Source organism: Oncorhynchus mykiss, chromosome 3 (assembly GCF_057628025.1).
Source record: "Oncorhynchus mykiss isolate SJ-2025 chromosome 3, ASM5762802v1, whole genome shotgun sequence".
In the NCBI taxonomy this organism is placed as follows: Eukaryota; Metazoa; Chordata; class Actinopteri; order Salmoniformes; family Salmonidae; genus Oncorhynchus; species Oncorhynchus mykiss.
The window spans coordinates 33,676,731-33,691,174 of record NC_143024.1 but is presented as its reverse complement, the minus strand read 5'-3'; the positions used below and the strand labels follow the sequence as shown (position 1 = coordinate 33,691,174).

The window sequence follows — 14,444 nt, the reverse complement described above, 5'->3', positions numbered from 1 at the left end:
CAGGGGCAGAACAACAGATTTGTACCTTGTCAGCTCGGGGATTTGAACTTGCAACCTTCTGGTTACTAGTCCAACGCTCTAACCACTAGACTACCCTGCCTGTTCCACATAGACGGACAGAGGGACCGCAGAGGGTAAAAATGTAAAAGGGGGGGGGGGGGGGGGGGGGTAGAAAAAGGGTGGAAAATAATACCGGTGTAATTGGTTGAGGGGGAAGTGGAAAGAGGATTGTGGGAGACAAAGGGAATACAGTGGGAGAGAGAGAATGCGTGGTCAAAGTGAAACAATGCAGGTTGGACAATGCAGGTTTGATAGGAGACAGAAGTGGGGTCATTTAGGCATATGAAAGGAGATAGGGCTAAGTAATAAGGCTCTGATCAATTCTATTGATCTGGCTTTCTCTGCACCGGTGCAATGAACAAATGACCTCATTGACCTAGAGATTCATGAGTTTGTTAAAGAAATGGCTTTGAAAAGACCACAAGGGGACATGTATGTTCATGTCCATGGCCTCTCCACTCAATATCAGGCCATATAAAGTCAATAAATCGTATCTAGTCAGCACAGTCTCTCGGTGCATATCAGACCAACCACTGACCGTCTCCAATGAATTGACCTTATTTTTCACCCAATCGACATTGCTTCAGAAATCCTTATGGATTTGTTTTGCATGAAATGCATGCACCTTTCTCCTATATGGCCTTATGGTACTGTACTACTAGTGGTGTTGTACCAACTGTTCATTCCTCTCTAGCATGACTCTTTGGGAGTTGGCACATTTTCTGAAAGGTCAGGGGGTCATCAACGCCATCAACCTGGATGGGGGTGGTTCCTCCACTTACGTGGCAAATGGCTCATTGACCTGCTACCCCTCAGACCACTGGTAAGCCAAACAGAGAGCTTAGGTCACATGTTCATTGCAATAACATTACAAGGTTTATGTAGCTGCTTTTTGTGACTTTTTTATTTTAGTCAAATGTTGTTGCTGTTTGACACACTGCAATTTCTATTCATGATAGTCATTCTCTCACCTGCTTTCTTTGTCTCCATGTTCCCCATCTCGTCTATCGGTTCCCTCCTTCAGTGTCTCAGACCCCATGTGGTGCTGCCCTCAGCGGGTCTCCACCATCCTGTGTGTCCACCATCCTGTGTGTCCACCATCCTGTGTGTCCACCAGCCCCAGTGCCAGCCTGAGGACTGCAGCGGTCACGGGATGTACATCGATGGGCACTGCCAATGCCAGGAGGGCTGGAGTGGGACTGGCTGTGACAACCTGGTGTGCCAACTGCCCGCCTGCGGTGCCCACGGTGTCTGTACACAGGGTGAGTGATGACTGGTGAGGAGTGGGTACAGTTGTTCTCTCTTGTGTTCTGAACAAGCTCGGAGGTCACAATGAAATGCCTCTTGTCTCTTTCTTTATCTATTCTTTCTCCTCTTTCTTATCTCATTTCTCTCCTGGTGCAGATGGCTGTGCGTGTGATGCTGGATGGAGAGGGGAGAACTGCGGCCAAGGTAATCAGCCGCTCTCTCTTTCTGGCTTGGTTTGTTTACACAACAAGTCAGTAATTTCCCCTGGTGTGAAACATGTTGCTTGTCCCCAGGACCCTATGATTTGTGAAGAATGTACTCTGTCGAGCTTTGGCAATTACGATTGGTAGTTATAACGTCCACATTCCAGGGCAGTACTTTAACACCTCCTAGCCCAAACCCCAAGGTCCTATAATACACTCCTTACTTTCCTGACCAAACCTGTATCCTACCTAAAACTTTATACAGTGAGGTCATGTCCTCATATCCTGTAATACTCCCTCCAAAATTGACAGTATCTGACCATCCACCGATAACAGCTTACTTGTGTCTTAACTTATTTTATCTCTCTCTAAGTGTGTGATTTGGGTTTCTATGGTGACGGCTGCACTAACGGGGGCTCGTGTGACCCTGTTTACGGTGGCTGCAGCTGCCCCATTGGTTTCCATGGTGAATCCTGTGAACAAGGTGTGTTTATACATGGGTGTGTGTACTGCTAGTAGTGTGGCAGGATAAGTGTGTAACCCTGCTTGATTGGTGTACACCTAACAACCTTGTATGATCCTCCAAAGCAAATTCGTAATCCCCTCTCAATCTCTAATTTCTCTTTCCCATTCCCCGACATTCCCTCACCTGTTTCGATAATGGCACCTTGGCACACTTCCAATGTTATGCCTTATTCCCAGTCTCACAAGGATAACGGTGATCAACAAAAGCTTTCCCAGTGGTCCGGCTAGAACATTCCCTCTCTGTACGAGTTTTGCCAATAGTCTCGCTTCAAATCTCTGAATGAACAGCTGGAACGCATTAGCCCTAATAGGCTAAGCCTACGTTACATCACTTCCTTGGTCCTCTGATGACCAAATCCTGGACTGAATACCTTTTGCTTTGGAGATTAAATGAAGCTATTGTTGAAGTCGTATTGTCTGTCAGAGCCTTTTCACTCTTCATGAACATCATTGCTGTAGTTCCCATGTATTATGGACTAGTTATACGTGTATATGTGACAATTACATATGGTGAACAGTATCTTCAAATCCCTTAGAAGGTCTAGGAAACCGAAACATTGGTACTAACTAACCCCTGATGTTGCAAGCTAGAGCAGTGGTTTTCAGGAAGGAAGTTTCTTAACTTTAAAGCTTTATTGTATTTTCCAGTGACATCTCATCCTGTTTCCTTGGTGTCTCTTACATCCCTTCCTGTGTTCCCCTCCCCACACAGTGGTATGGGACCACCCGTAACACCCGCTCCTGCTCTGAGCACTATTAGTTGCAGTAAACGGATCACAACATACTGCATAAAGAGGTTACAAGCCTCTTCAAGATGTCTGCACCTCTAAAGAGTACTAATAGTTTCATAGTTGTCATCCTGTAAAGTGTGTTGTACAGTATGTGGACCACTTCATTCAAAGCCTGCTAGCATAGGTTTTCTGTTTTATTGGTTCCCCATCATTACATGGTACAGACATTCAGGATATGTTTCAGTTGGCTGTATGTAGTCTAGGGCTGCCCCCAACAACAACAAAAATATTGTTTGACCGACGTCGTCTGTACCTTCGACCAATCGATTGGTTCGATATTTTTAAACGTGTATTTTTCCATATAGACACATCATATGTATTTTGATAAAATCAACTGTATGCATTGAGCTTGTCTGACACTTTAAGCTCACTGTTTGATTAAATAAGACGCAAATGACTCTAGAGGGAGCCAGAGATCTAGATAACCAGAAGAAAAACCTTAAAAAGAAAAACCTTAACCTGACCTTTTTCAGATTCTGCCATTGTTCTCCTGAAGTTGCCGGTAATAGGCTGCACGAGGAGTCGGCAACCTTTTTTTCATGTGGAATGCCAATTTATCTTACCATATCTACCGATCTGTGTGCCAGTTATGGTTTTCATATGCACATTTATAATAATGTTTTATTTCAATCATTGTCATGTGGTTAATCAAAATTATATCTAAATTCAAATGATAAAAACCTTAAAAGTAACTTCTATTGCCATTGGTCAACTATGCAATGAACTTGAAACATTGTATTAATTTGGGTCTGGTCTGAAGCTTGCTCTTTTCAAACTTGCAACATTGTATAAAATATTCTGGGCCCTCTGTTTCAGGCTCCTGTGAGCTCTGGACAGACACAGCTGTAGGCTATTTGCGCAAGTGATAGGAAGCAGTGCTTGACTTGGGCAGGAGCTCACTGGAGCTGAGTACCGACACCTCAAATTTCCTACTGCTTGAGCTCCAGCACCCAGAATGAGACCAGGACCTATTTCAGTCCAAGTCAACCACTGATGAGAAGTAATCAGGTAGGCCTATTCAATGACGTTTCCACTGGATCAGAGCATGACATTTTTCCATTCACACTGAGTTGTATTCAGAAGGGAGAGAGCTGGAAAGATGTTTCAAATATATTGAGGGACTATAGTCATTCTCAATGCATGTAAAAATACTTTGTTTGCTTGCTGTTCGAGGTGAAAACATTACTTTGAGAAGCTCCACCACAGTGGTGGTTAAGCCAATCAGAAATACTATCAGATCCCCAAATGGGCACATTTATATGCTTAAAGTTGTCCGCAGGCCAGGTAGCCTATAGGTCTACTTCTAAGCGTAATCAGGTGCACGTCCTTACTCAACATTGACAGGAGCGCTCCAAACAAAAGACAGTGACTAAATTGACCGAACTTGTAAATGGGTTGAAATAAACCAAAACTTGTTCCTCACAAGTGTTGCATAGGTTGTGCGCTCTGCAAACAATGTGTCCACTCCGACAATGAGAACGCTAAAAGGAATAATATATTGAATGCATTAATAGAAATGACCGTAGCCGAACAAACATTGTAGATTAGCAATTAATGGCAAATGTACAAATGGTGATCTATGTAATGAGAAATTGATATACACTAACAATCAAACACAAACAAATGAAGTTATGAAACAATGAATGTGCACAAATTGGTGGAAGAGCGCATTCTGGAGAGAGAAGTGCATCTGGGTGCTTCGTGGTCAATCCGAAGTCTGCATTGGCCATGCAGTATTTACGGAGATACGGCCTGTGCAGAAGTCAGGGCATTCATACTACTTCCACTTCACGGTGAGTTTGTGTTTAGACAGGATGTAACGCTCCCATCAACCGTCAACCAATCATGTCAATGTGGAGCTTATACAGAGCCCTCCACATTGTTACATTTGTCAGGTACGTGGCCTCTCCGTGCCTCCGGAGGCACCGTAAATTGCCTCACACCCTCCATACGGAGTCTCCGACCACATTTTCGGATCAAACATAAATTGACTTAGTCTAAGCCACCTTTTAGTCTAGTCTTAGTCGACCAACAGCCTGTCGACTAATTGGGGTCAGCCCTAATGTAGTCGTCCTGTGTGTCTAGTGTTATGTTTTTTCGTTGTAGTACAAATCAGGAAGGTTTATCTCTGAGATGATCTCAACTGTCCCAGCACACCCAGACTCATTTCCCTTCCATGTATTACCTCATTTTTTATTTTATTTATTTTACCTTTATTTAACCAGGCAAGTCAGTTAAGAACAAATTCTTATTTTCAATGACAGCCTGGGAACAGTGGGTTAACTGCCTGTTCAGGGGCAGAATGACAGATTTGTACCTTGTCAGCTCGGGGGTTTGAACTCGCAACCTTCCGGTTACTAGTCCAACGCTCTAACCACTAGGCTACCCTGTCGCCCCATTTCATCTCTTCCCCTCTCTTGTTCCTGTCTGTCATTTTACCTCCCTCCTTGTTCGTTACTTGTTGGCCTTGCTTTCTCAATTCAAAGGGCTTTATTGGCATGGGAAACATGTTAACATTGCCAAAGAAAGTGAAATAGATCATCAAAAATAAACACTGAACATTACACTCTCAAAAGTTCCAAAGGAATAGACATTTCAAATGTCATATGACTACATACAGTTGTAACGATATGCAAATTTGGTGAAGTACAAAAGGGGCCTTACTCGATAGCAAGGCTATGCTCACATAGTCAAAGCTTTCCTTCATTTTGGGTCAGTCACGGGGGTCAGGTATTTTGCCACCAGGTATTCTGCCATTCTAGTTTGTGCTTTTTTTATTTTTTATTACTTGACACATTGGAAATGTATTTTTGTTTTCTCATGTGGTTGGGTCTGATTGTGTTGGACCAACTTGCTTAGGGGACTTGTGTTAATTTCTCTGTAGGTGATTGCTTTGTTATGGAAGGTTTGGGAATCACTCACTGTCGGTCTTCCCCTCCCTTACTCTGCTGGTTGTGTCGCAATGTAGGGCATAGCAGGGATGTGTTCATGAGCTCTCGTCAACTCTGATGTATGACAGGCACGTGCAGACTGGAATCTCACTCCTCAGCACACCACATTGTTTATCTCAGTGCATCACACAGAGATAGTGGATCACACTATCTCTGCTATTTACTCTAGTTCTATGTTGGTGGTGTTTTTATGTGTGGGGGTTGGAACATATCAACGCAACACTACACTGACTCATTCCCTCTGACTTTCTCGTGTGTTATAACTCACCCCCTCCCGCAGTCCTTCATCCCATGTCCTCTAAGGTTGATCGCCCCTTTCAGTCTCAATGTAGCCCAGCACAGTGCTCCTTATCAGAATGATGAGCTGACTGGCCCTCACCATCTACTGATTGCCTGGCTGCCACTCACAGCACACGTGCAGGAGTTTAAAATATTTAGACCCCTGTGAAAGAGGTGGGGGGCTTAGTCTGGTCATGTTGGGATGTATGTCACAAACTAGAGTAACCCTAAAAAATCCCCAGTCCTCTACATATTTATATATTTCAAGTTTAATTTCTTAATAGCTTGTTTACACTAGTATGTAAATGTACAGTGCCTTCAGAAAGTATTCATACCCATTAACTTATTCCATATTTTGTTGTTATAGCCTGTCTTCAAACAGGGTTGAATATATTTTTTGGGGTGACCCATCTACACCCAATCCCCCATAATGACAAAGTGAAAACTTGTTTGTAGACATTTTTGCAAAAATGTTTTTTGTTAAATTCAGAAATATTTCATTTACATAAGTATTCACACCTGTGAGTCAATACTTTGTAAAAGCATCTTAGTCTCTAAGCTTTCCACACCTGGATTGTACAACATTTGCCATTTTAATTTCAAAAGTGTAAGTCAGCCACATTCACCATCTTCTTCATAAGCAACTCCTGTGTAGAATTGGCATTGTGTTTTAGGTTATTGTCCTGTTGAAAGGAGAATTAATCTTCCAAGTGGCGCTGTGGTCTAAGACACTGCGTCTCAGTGCAAGAGGTGTCACTACAGTCCCTGGTTCAAATCAGGGGTGTATCACATCCGGCTGTGATTGGGAGTCCCATATGGTGGCGTGTAATTGGTCCACTGGTTTGGCCAGGGCAGGCCGTCATTGAAAATAAGAATTTGTGCTTAACTGACTTGTTTACTGCCAAGAGCGCGAAAAGCTTTCTCTCAACCAGCTTCATGTGGTAGTCACCTGGAATGCATTTCAATTAACAGCTGCCTGTTAATTGACAGCTCATTTGTGGAATTTCTTTCCTTCTCAATTCATTTGAGCCAATCAGTTGTGTTGTGACAAGGGGGGTATATAGAAGATAGCCCTATTTGGTAAAATACCAAGTCCAGCTCAAATAAGCGAAGAGAAATGACAGTCCCATCATTACTTTAAGACATGAAGGTCAGTCAGTACGTAAAATTTCAAGTGCAGTCGCAAAAACCGTCAAGCGCCATGAGGACCGCCAAAGGAATGGAAGACCCAGAGTTACCTCTGCTGCAGAGGTTACATTCATTAGACTTACCAGCCTCAGAAATTGCAGCCCAAATAAATGCTTCACAGAGTTCAAGTAACAGACATCTCAACATAAAGTGTTCAAAGGAGACTGTGAACCAGGGCTTCATGGTCAAATTGCTGCAAAGAAACCACTACTAAAGGACACCAATAAGAAGAAGAGACTTGCTTGGGCCAATAAACACGAGCAATGGACATTACTGGTGAAAATCTGTCCTTTGGTCTGGAGTCTAAATGGGAGATTTTTGGTTCCAACCGCCGTGTCTTTGTGAAACGCGGTGTGGGTGAACGGACGATCTCCGCATGTGTATTTTACCACAGTAAAGCATGGGAGGAGGTGTGATGGTGCTTTGCTGGTGACACTGATTTATTTCAAATTCAAGACACACTTAACCAAATTCAAGACACACTTAACTAGTTTAATTTAAAAAATGTATCTCACTCTATTTTAGAACGTCTACTCATTCAAGGGCTTTCCTTTATTTGTACTATTTTCTACATTGTAGAATAATAGTGAAGACATCAAAACTATGAAAAAACACATACGGAATCATGTAGTAACCAAAAGTGCCACACAAATCAAAATATATTTGAGATGCTTCAAATAGCCACCCTTTGCCTTGACAGCTTTGCACACTCTTGGCATTCTCTCAACCAGCTTCATCTGGAATGCTTTTCCAATCGTCTTGAAGGAGTTCCCACATATGCTGAGCACTTGTTGGCTGCTTTTCCTTCACTCTGTTGTCCAACTCATCAATCTCAACTTGGTTGAGGTCGGGGGATTGTGGAGGCCAGGTCATCTGATGCAGCTCTCCTTCTTGGTAAAATAGCCCTTACACCGCCAGGAGGTGTGTCATTGTCCTGTTGAAAAACAAATGATAGTCCCATTAAGGACAAACCAGATGGGATGGAGTATCGCTGTGGTAGCCATGCTGGTTAAGTGTGTCTTGAATTTGAAATAAATCAGTGTCACCAGCAAAGCACCATCACACCATAACACCTCATCCTCCATGCTTTACTGTGGTAAAATACACATACGGAGATCGTCCGTTCACCCACACCGCGTTTCACAAAGACACGGCGGTTGGAACCAAAAATCTCCCATTTGGACTCCAGACCAAAGGACAGATTTTCACCAGTAATGTCCATTGCTCGTGTTTATTGGCCCAAGCAAGTCTCTTCTTATTATTGGTGTCCTTTAGTAGTGGTTTCTTTGCAGCAATTTGACCATGAAGCCCTGGTTCACAGTCTCCTTTGAACACTTTATGTTGAGATGTCTGTTACTTGAACTCTGTGAAGCATTTATTTGGGCTGCAATTTCTGAGGCTGGTAAGTCTAATGAATGTAACCTCTGCAGCAGAGGTAACTCTGGGTCTTCCATTCCTTTGGCGGTCCTCATGGCGCTTGACGGTTTTTGCGACTGCACTTGAAATTTTACGTACTGACTGACCTTCATGTCTTAAAGTAATGATGGGACTGTCATTTCTCTTCGCTTATTTGAGCTGGACTTGGTATTTTACCAAATAGGGCTATCTTCTATATACCCCCCTTGTCACAACACAACTGATTGGCTCAAATGAATTGAGAAGGAAAGAAATTCCACAAATGAGCTGTCAATTAACAGGCAGCTGTTAATTGAAATGCATTCCAGGTGACTACCTCATGAAGCTGGTTGAGAGAAAGCTTTTCGCGCTCTTGGCAGTCAAAGCAAAGGCTGGCTATTTTGAAGAATCTCAAATATAAAATATATTTTGAATTAACACTTATTTTTGGTTACTACATGATGTGTTACTTCATACTTTTGAGGTCTTCACTTTTCTACAATGTAGAAAATAATAAAAAGATAAAGAAAAACCCTTGAATGAGTAGGAGTTCTAAAACTTTTGACTGATATTTGAGAAAGAAAATTGTCTGGTGGAAAGCAGGGTTTTGCCTGTGCTAAGCTCCATTCTGTTTTTTTTTAAAAATTTTATCCTGAACAAGTCCCCCAGTTCTTAACTATTACAAGCATACCAATAAATTCATGCAGCCGCATGTATGCTTAAATGGAGTGGTGCTCAATGTGTTGTATTGGATTTGCCCCAAACATAACTATATTCAATTCAAAAGTGAATTGCTTTTCCACACATTCTGCAGTATTACTCTAGTGCCATGTTGCAAACATGATGCATGTTTTGGAATATTTCTATTCTGTACAGGCTTCATTCTTCTCACTCTGTCATTTAGGTTAGTATAGTGGAGTAACTACAATGTTGTTGATCCATCCTCAGTTTTCTCCTATCACAGCCATTCAACTCAACTGTGTTTTAAGGCCTCATGGTGAAATTCCTTAGCGGTTTCCTTCCTCTCCGGTAACTTAGGAAGGCAGCTGTATATTTGTAGACTGGGTGTATTGATACACAATCCAAAGTATAATTAATAGCGTCACCATGCTCAATGGGATATTCAATATGTACCTACCAATAGGTGCCCTTTGCGAGGCATTAGAAAACCTCTCCGGTCTTTGTGGGTGAATCTGTTTGAAATTCACTGCTCAACTGAGGGACCAATTATCTGTATGTGTTGAGGTAGTCATTCAAAAATCATGTTAAACACTTATTGCACAGAGTGAGTCCATGCAGCGTATGTGACTTGTTAAGCAAATCTTTACTACTGACCTTTAGGCTTGCCATAACAAAGGGGTCAAATACTTATTGACTCAAGACATTTCAGCTTTTCATTTGTAACAATTTCAAGAATCGTCATTTCACTTTGAAATTGTGTGTGTAGGCCAGTGACCATCTAATTGTCATCCATTTTAAATTCAGGCTGTAACACAACACTGTGTAAAAAGTTAAGTGGCTTGTATTTGCTTGAGGCCATGTTAAGGAATAACAAATAGTTGCATTTGTACTTTGATGGCTGTTTTTTCTTTTTTTACATCCTCTTTGCATTTTAGTCATTTCCTCTGTCCTCCATTTCAGCTGAGAGTCACAGCTAGTGCATTCAAACAAGGAAGCTGAAGTGACCATCTATAGTTGGTATGATAATGTGAGCATCGTAGTGGTGTGTGAGGATGAGACTTTAGACATGGAGAGTGGTTTCTGTAATTGCTGTTTATACTGTTTCCACAGCTGGCCATTGTCTTGCCAATCAGATGTTTGCAACATGGAGAGAGGAGGAGACACACAAATCCAAGCCTTATCTCTGAGTAAGTGCCAAAGGTCATATCAGCTGAACCCCCTCCCTGCTGTTAACCACCTACAAATCAATCTAACTGCCCTCCTCGCATGCACAGCCACGCTCCCTCCTTTGAATCCCTCTGTCGCTCTCCTATTGTAAATCAATGCAGATGACCATTGTGCAAAACACAACCATGCTATTTTTCACAGCTTGACTCTTGACAGAAATTCATAGTCATTTAATCAATAATATGTTATGCCTCGATGGTGTGACTAACAGTGTGTCCACTGCTATGTTTGATGTTCTAATATTTGAATGGACAAACAGTGCAGGGGCCATACGCATTTAACCCCTTACCTTTCATACACTAGTGAGGGATTGTTTTGAGTTGCTATGGTTTCTGCCAAGTGCTCTGTGGAGGGTTTTTCTCCACAATTGGAGTGGGAGGTTCAAGTTTGTTTATTCATTGCTCATCTTTCTCTGCCTTATTGCTCTTCAATTCCTCCTCCCGTTTTCACTCATCGTCCTACAAATGTTCCTTTTTGGGGAACATATCAATGAATCCTCTTCTGATAATGATAATAAAAGTGGGTTGGATTTGGATTGAATATGTACATTTTCCAAGCGCTCTACATGCCGCAAATACACAACTTCCAATGCTTAGCGCCCAACGTTTTCCATTTCCCATCTCGCCTGTTCTCGCTTCTCATCCCTCATCTCTCCCCAGGCAGCGCTTGCTCATTGTCACTGGCCTGTGGACCTTTTCTGCTGTTGGCCAGCCTGGTGGGTCACCTGATCAAGATGTGTCGGGGGTCCGCGGCTCACCACCCCGGCCGTGTGGACAACTCCTACGTTTCTCCGACAGAGATCAATGGTGGTGTGTGCGGTTCAGGGGTCAGAGGGAAAGGGTCGCAGCCCAACAGAGGAGTAATCGGGATGGAGGACTGACTCCCAGGATGAACTGTGGTCGTGTGCGCGCTGAGGGAGGGTGATGGGGGATGGGTGGGAGTGAGCCTACCCTGTTAGGACTGTCTGGAGAAGCTCTCTCTAACATACTGTAAAGAGGGGAGAAAGGTTTAGATAGAGAATGTGTTGCAATCAATAAAGGAGAGGAAGAGATGGAGCCAGGGATAGAGAAGGGCATAAAGAGGTCAGGGAGGGAGGGCTGACAAGGCCCTCGGATGTTTCACACTCTATCCCTATTTGAAAGAGGGCTATTTGTATTTTCCCTCCGGCTCATCACTCACCATCTCGTTATCCAGAGTGGATGTAAAGAAAGAGAAAACAGCCTGAAAAGAAAAGCATAAAGTAAAAGGAGGAAGAAAATAACTTCTTTCACCCTTTGTGCTTTTTTATACTAAATTTCTTTTATTGTCCTCCACTATAGATTTTTCTAAGTGACAAAAAAGAAACAATATGCCAACATATTTGATTGTGCCTAATATCAACAGTAGACCATTTGTTTACCAACTAGGATGTATGTGTCCCTATAAGAATAGGTATTTTAAGGGGACATAAACAGAGAAGAGGATTCTGGTCCTTTTATTGTTGGCCACCCTGATGTTTGCAATCCTGTTCCACAAACATGGGATGGATTTATCCACCTGTTGCCATGAGAACAAACAAGTTAAGAACTTTGAACCCTAGCCAGGAAATCCCCAACGCTCCAACCCACTGAACCTTGTATTTATGGAGTCCACTTGATCAAATGATTCAATGTGAATGCACCGGGGTTCACTGGGATTGTTTTTAAGATTTCCAAACTATTTTTTTCTGTCTGAAGTCATGTTTCCACCAGCCCTGTGAAGCACCTATTTTTGTAACCGTTCAGATAAACTGTTGAAATCCTGTTTAAATTATGTCTGGGTGCCAAGTGTGCTTCTGGTTCAGCAAAATTGTCTTAGGCAGCAGCAGTAGGGGTTTTGAATGCAGAAATAAGCATGTACCCAAACTAGTTTGACAGTTTAATTATTTTTACTTTTTTTTACTTTCTGACAGTAAGTTTGTTGACCGCTCCTTGACCCCAATCTCAATTCTTTAACAGAAAGCTCATTCTTGTTATTTTTCAGTTGAGTCCTCTCAGAGACAAGGAAATTCTTTATGGCCTTTATTTATTTTCCATATGAGAATTGTGTGGCGGCTTGGTGAGGTAGGGGGACAATGAGACTATTGGGGTAGTATATGGTCATAGTGGGGGGTGTTAGGGAATGGTGTGATTATGTTGGGAGAGGGGATGTAAAGAGGGATGATCAACTTTAATAAAACTGTGTGTATGTATATATTATATATATATATATATATATAAGGCTGATGGGAGAACACTTTATGGGAAATGTGTTTGATGGTGTTGTTACATGTGTATTTAACATGCAGGTTACCAAATTGTGGTCTATATCGAGGCTGTTAGGGAGTTGGGTTGTCCCACTGAGACGGCTAATGACTTGTGCTCAAAAACATTGAAAGGACTTTATACAGTGATAATGACTCACTGTGTGCTAGCGATGCTGTTGTGTTTGTATAGTTACCTATCTTGACTCGCACTTCCTTGAACTGGTGAAGAGAATGGAGGAATTTCATTTGTGTTCTCACCATTGAACTTCAGGCAAGGCAAAATGCAAATCAAGGTGGTTGCTTGAGTAGAAGTTTGTTTCAATACATTTGCCTGTTGGAGAGTTGCGAGACTGGTTTTGTTTGGTAAATTGTAGACGTTTTATGCTGCTTCTGAGCTAGATGGCCAACAAGAGGTACCCGGCCTCACTACCCTGGAACATCTAGGTGGCAGGTAGCCTAATGGTTGGAGCATTGGGCCAGTAACCGAAAGTTCCCTAGTTCAAATCTACGAGCCATCAAGGTGAAAAATCTGTCTGTGCCCTTGAGCAAGGCACTTAACCGTAATTGCTCCAGGGTCACCCTGAGGGTGTCTTGGGAAGGTTAGAAATATGCAAAAAACACATTTCCAATTCCCACGTGTATTTACTTGGATAAATATAAGCACCCACTGAATTTTCACACCGGTAGCGTTTGCCGGCCAAAAGTACTTACCAACTCTGAACAACGTGCCGGACATAATTTGCAAACCAATTCTACATGTAGAATCAAGCTAAATTTTGTCAGAGGTCCACCAGTGGGTGGTCCCTAAAACGTACCGAACCTAGCATAATGCCAAATAATTGGGGGTTGATTTAGTCTAGTTTTGAACAAATGTATATTATCTCTTTTTGTTTTACTCAGGCAAGGAAATAATTGTTTAGTTCCCATCCCATAAGGGACAGGAATTGCTACTTCAATATTTATACGTTTGATAATATGTTAATATTTGTCAAGGAATGTATTTGATGCACTTGAGTCACGTATAGTGTTAATCACAAACTAAAGTCAATGAACTAAAACTGGTGTAAATGTTTCTCATGCTTGTGCCTCCTTTACAGTCATTGCTGTGAATGACAACTCGCATATCTTGTCTACTTGAAACGTATTGCCGTTAATATGCAAATGCAAGAATTGAGAACAACAAACTGCAGTTTAAGGTGGTTGGCATGTCACTGCTGAGTTTGTGAAGATTCTTTTTCACCAATAAAGCCATTTTTTTCAGTATCAATGTCTTGTCTGGGATAGGTTGGTGCTATTTAGGACTTAATTCATACACCTCATTCACCAGTGGTTTATTTTGGTGGACAAAGTAGCCATGTCCGTAGTCTGCCTCCACAACCGTAATTAACTCATTTGATTTATTTTTAGCATCTCGTGAGTTCATTACATGTTGGTGCTCAACAGTCAAGGTTATTTTCCATGGGAGTGGCTGACTGGATGGCCCACCCAATCACTTGCTGACTCGCACATGTCTTCTCTGTCCTGTTCAGCTGATGCAATTCTTAAGAGGGATGTCACTCCCTCCCTACATCTCTTTGCTCCTTATCCTGCTTGTTCCCTGTCCACCTCTTTTCCTCTCTAAGTTGTCCTATCA

The 14,444-nt window shown here is 42.2% G+C and overlaps 1 protein-coding gene across 3 annotated transcripts; it reads left to right on the top strand.

Annotated features, from left to right (window-relative positions):
* The first annotated feature begins 80 nt into the window (after positions 1-80).
* On the top strand, positions 81-14,078 carry LOC110513910 (uncharacterized). Of its 3 annotated transcripts, XR_016494024.1 has the most exons (7): positions 156-883; positions 1,085-1,322; positions 1,465-1,512; positions 1,885-1,995; positions 3,644-3,835; positions 10,432-10,508; positions 11,208-14,078. XR_016494024.1 is itself a non-coding variant. In XM_021593560.3 (6 exons), exons 1-6 carry the CDS (start codon positions 756-758, stop codon positions 11,470-11,472), a joined length of 867 nt encoding a protein of 288 aa, XP_021449235.2. In that variant the 5' UTR covers positions 156-755; the 3' UTR covers positions 11,473-14,078. The 3 variants fall into 3 exon arrangements, 2 of the variants coding, with proteins under 2 accessions (XP_036828053.1, XP_021449235.2); XM_021593560.3 differs by lacking the exon at positions 3,644-3,835; XM_036972158.2 differs by lacking the exons at positions 1,885-1,995; positions 3,644-3,835 and having other exon boundaries at positions 81-883.
* Positions 14,079-14,444: the final 366 nt, after the last annotated feature.

Bases quoted from the DNA above. Each gene is read 5' to 3' on its own strand.
- LOC110513910 (XM_021593560.3), top strand. From the start codon at position 756: ATGACTCTTTGGGAGTTGGCACATTTTCTGAAAGGTCAGGGGGTCATC. The intron at 884-1,084 runs GTAAGCCAAACA...TCCCTCCTTCAG, and splicing joins TGCTACCCCTCAGACCACTG to TGTCTCAGACCCCATGTGGT. The intron at 1,513-1,884 runs GTAATCAGCCGC...TCTCTCTCTAAG, and splicing joins AGGGGAGAACTGCGGCCAAG to TGTGTGATTTGGGTTTCTAT.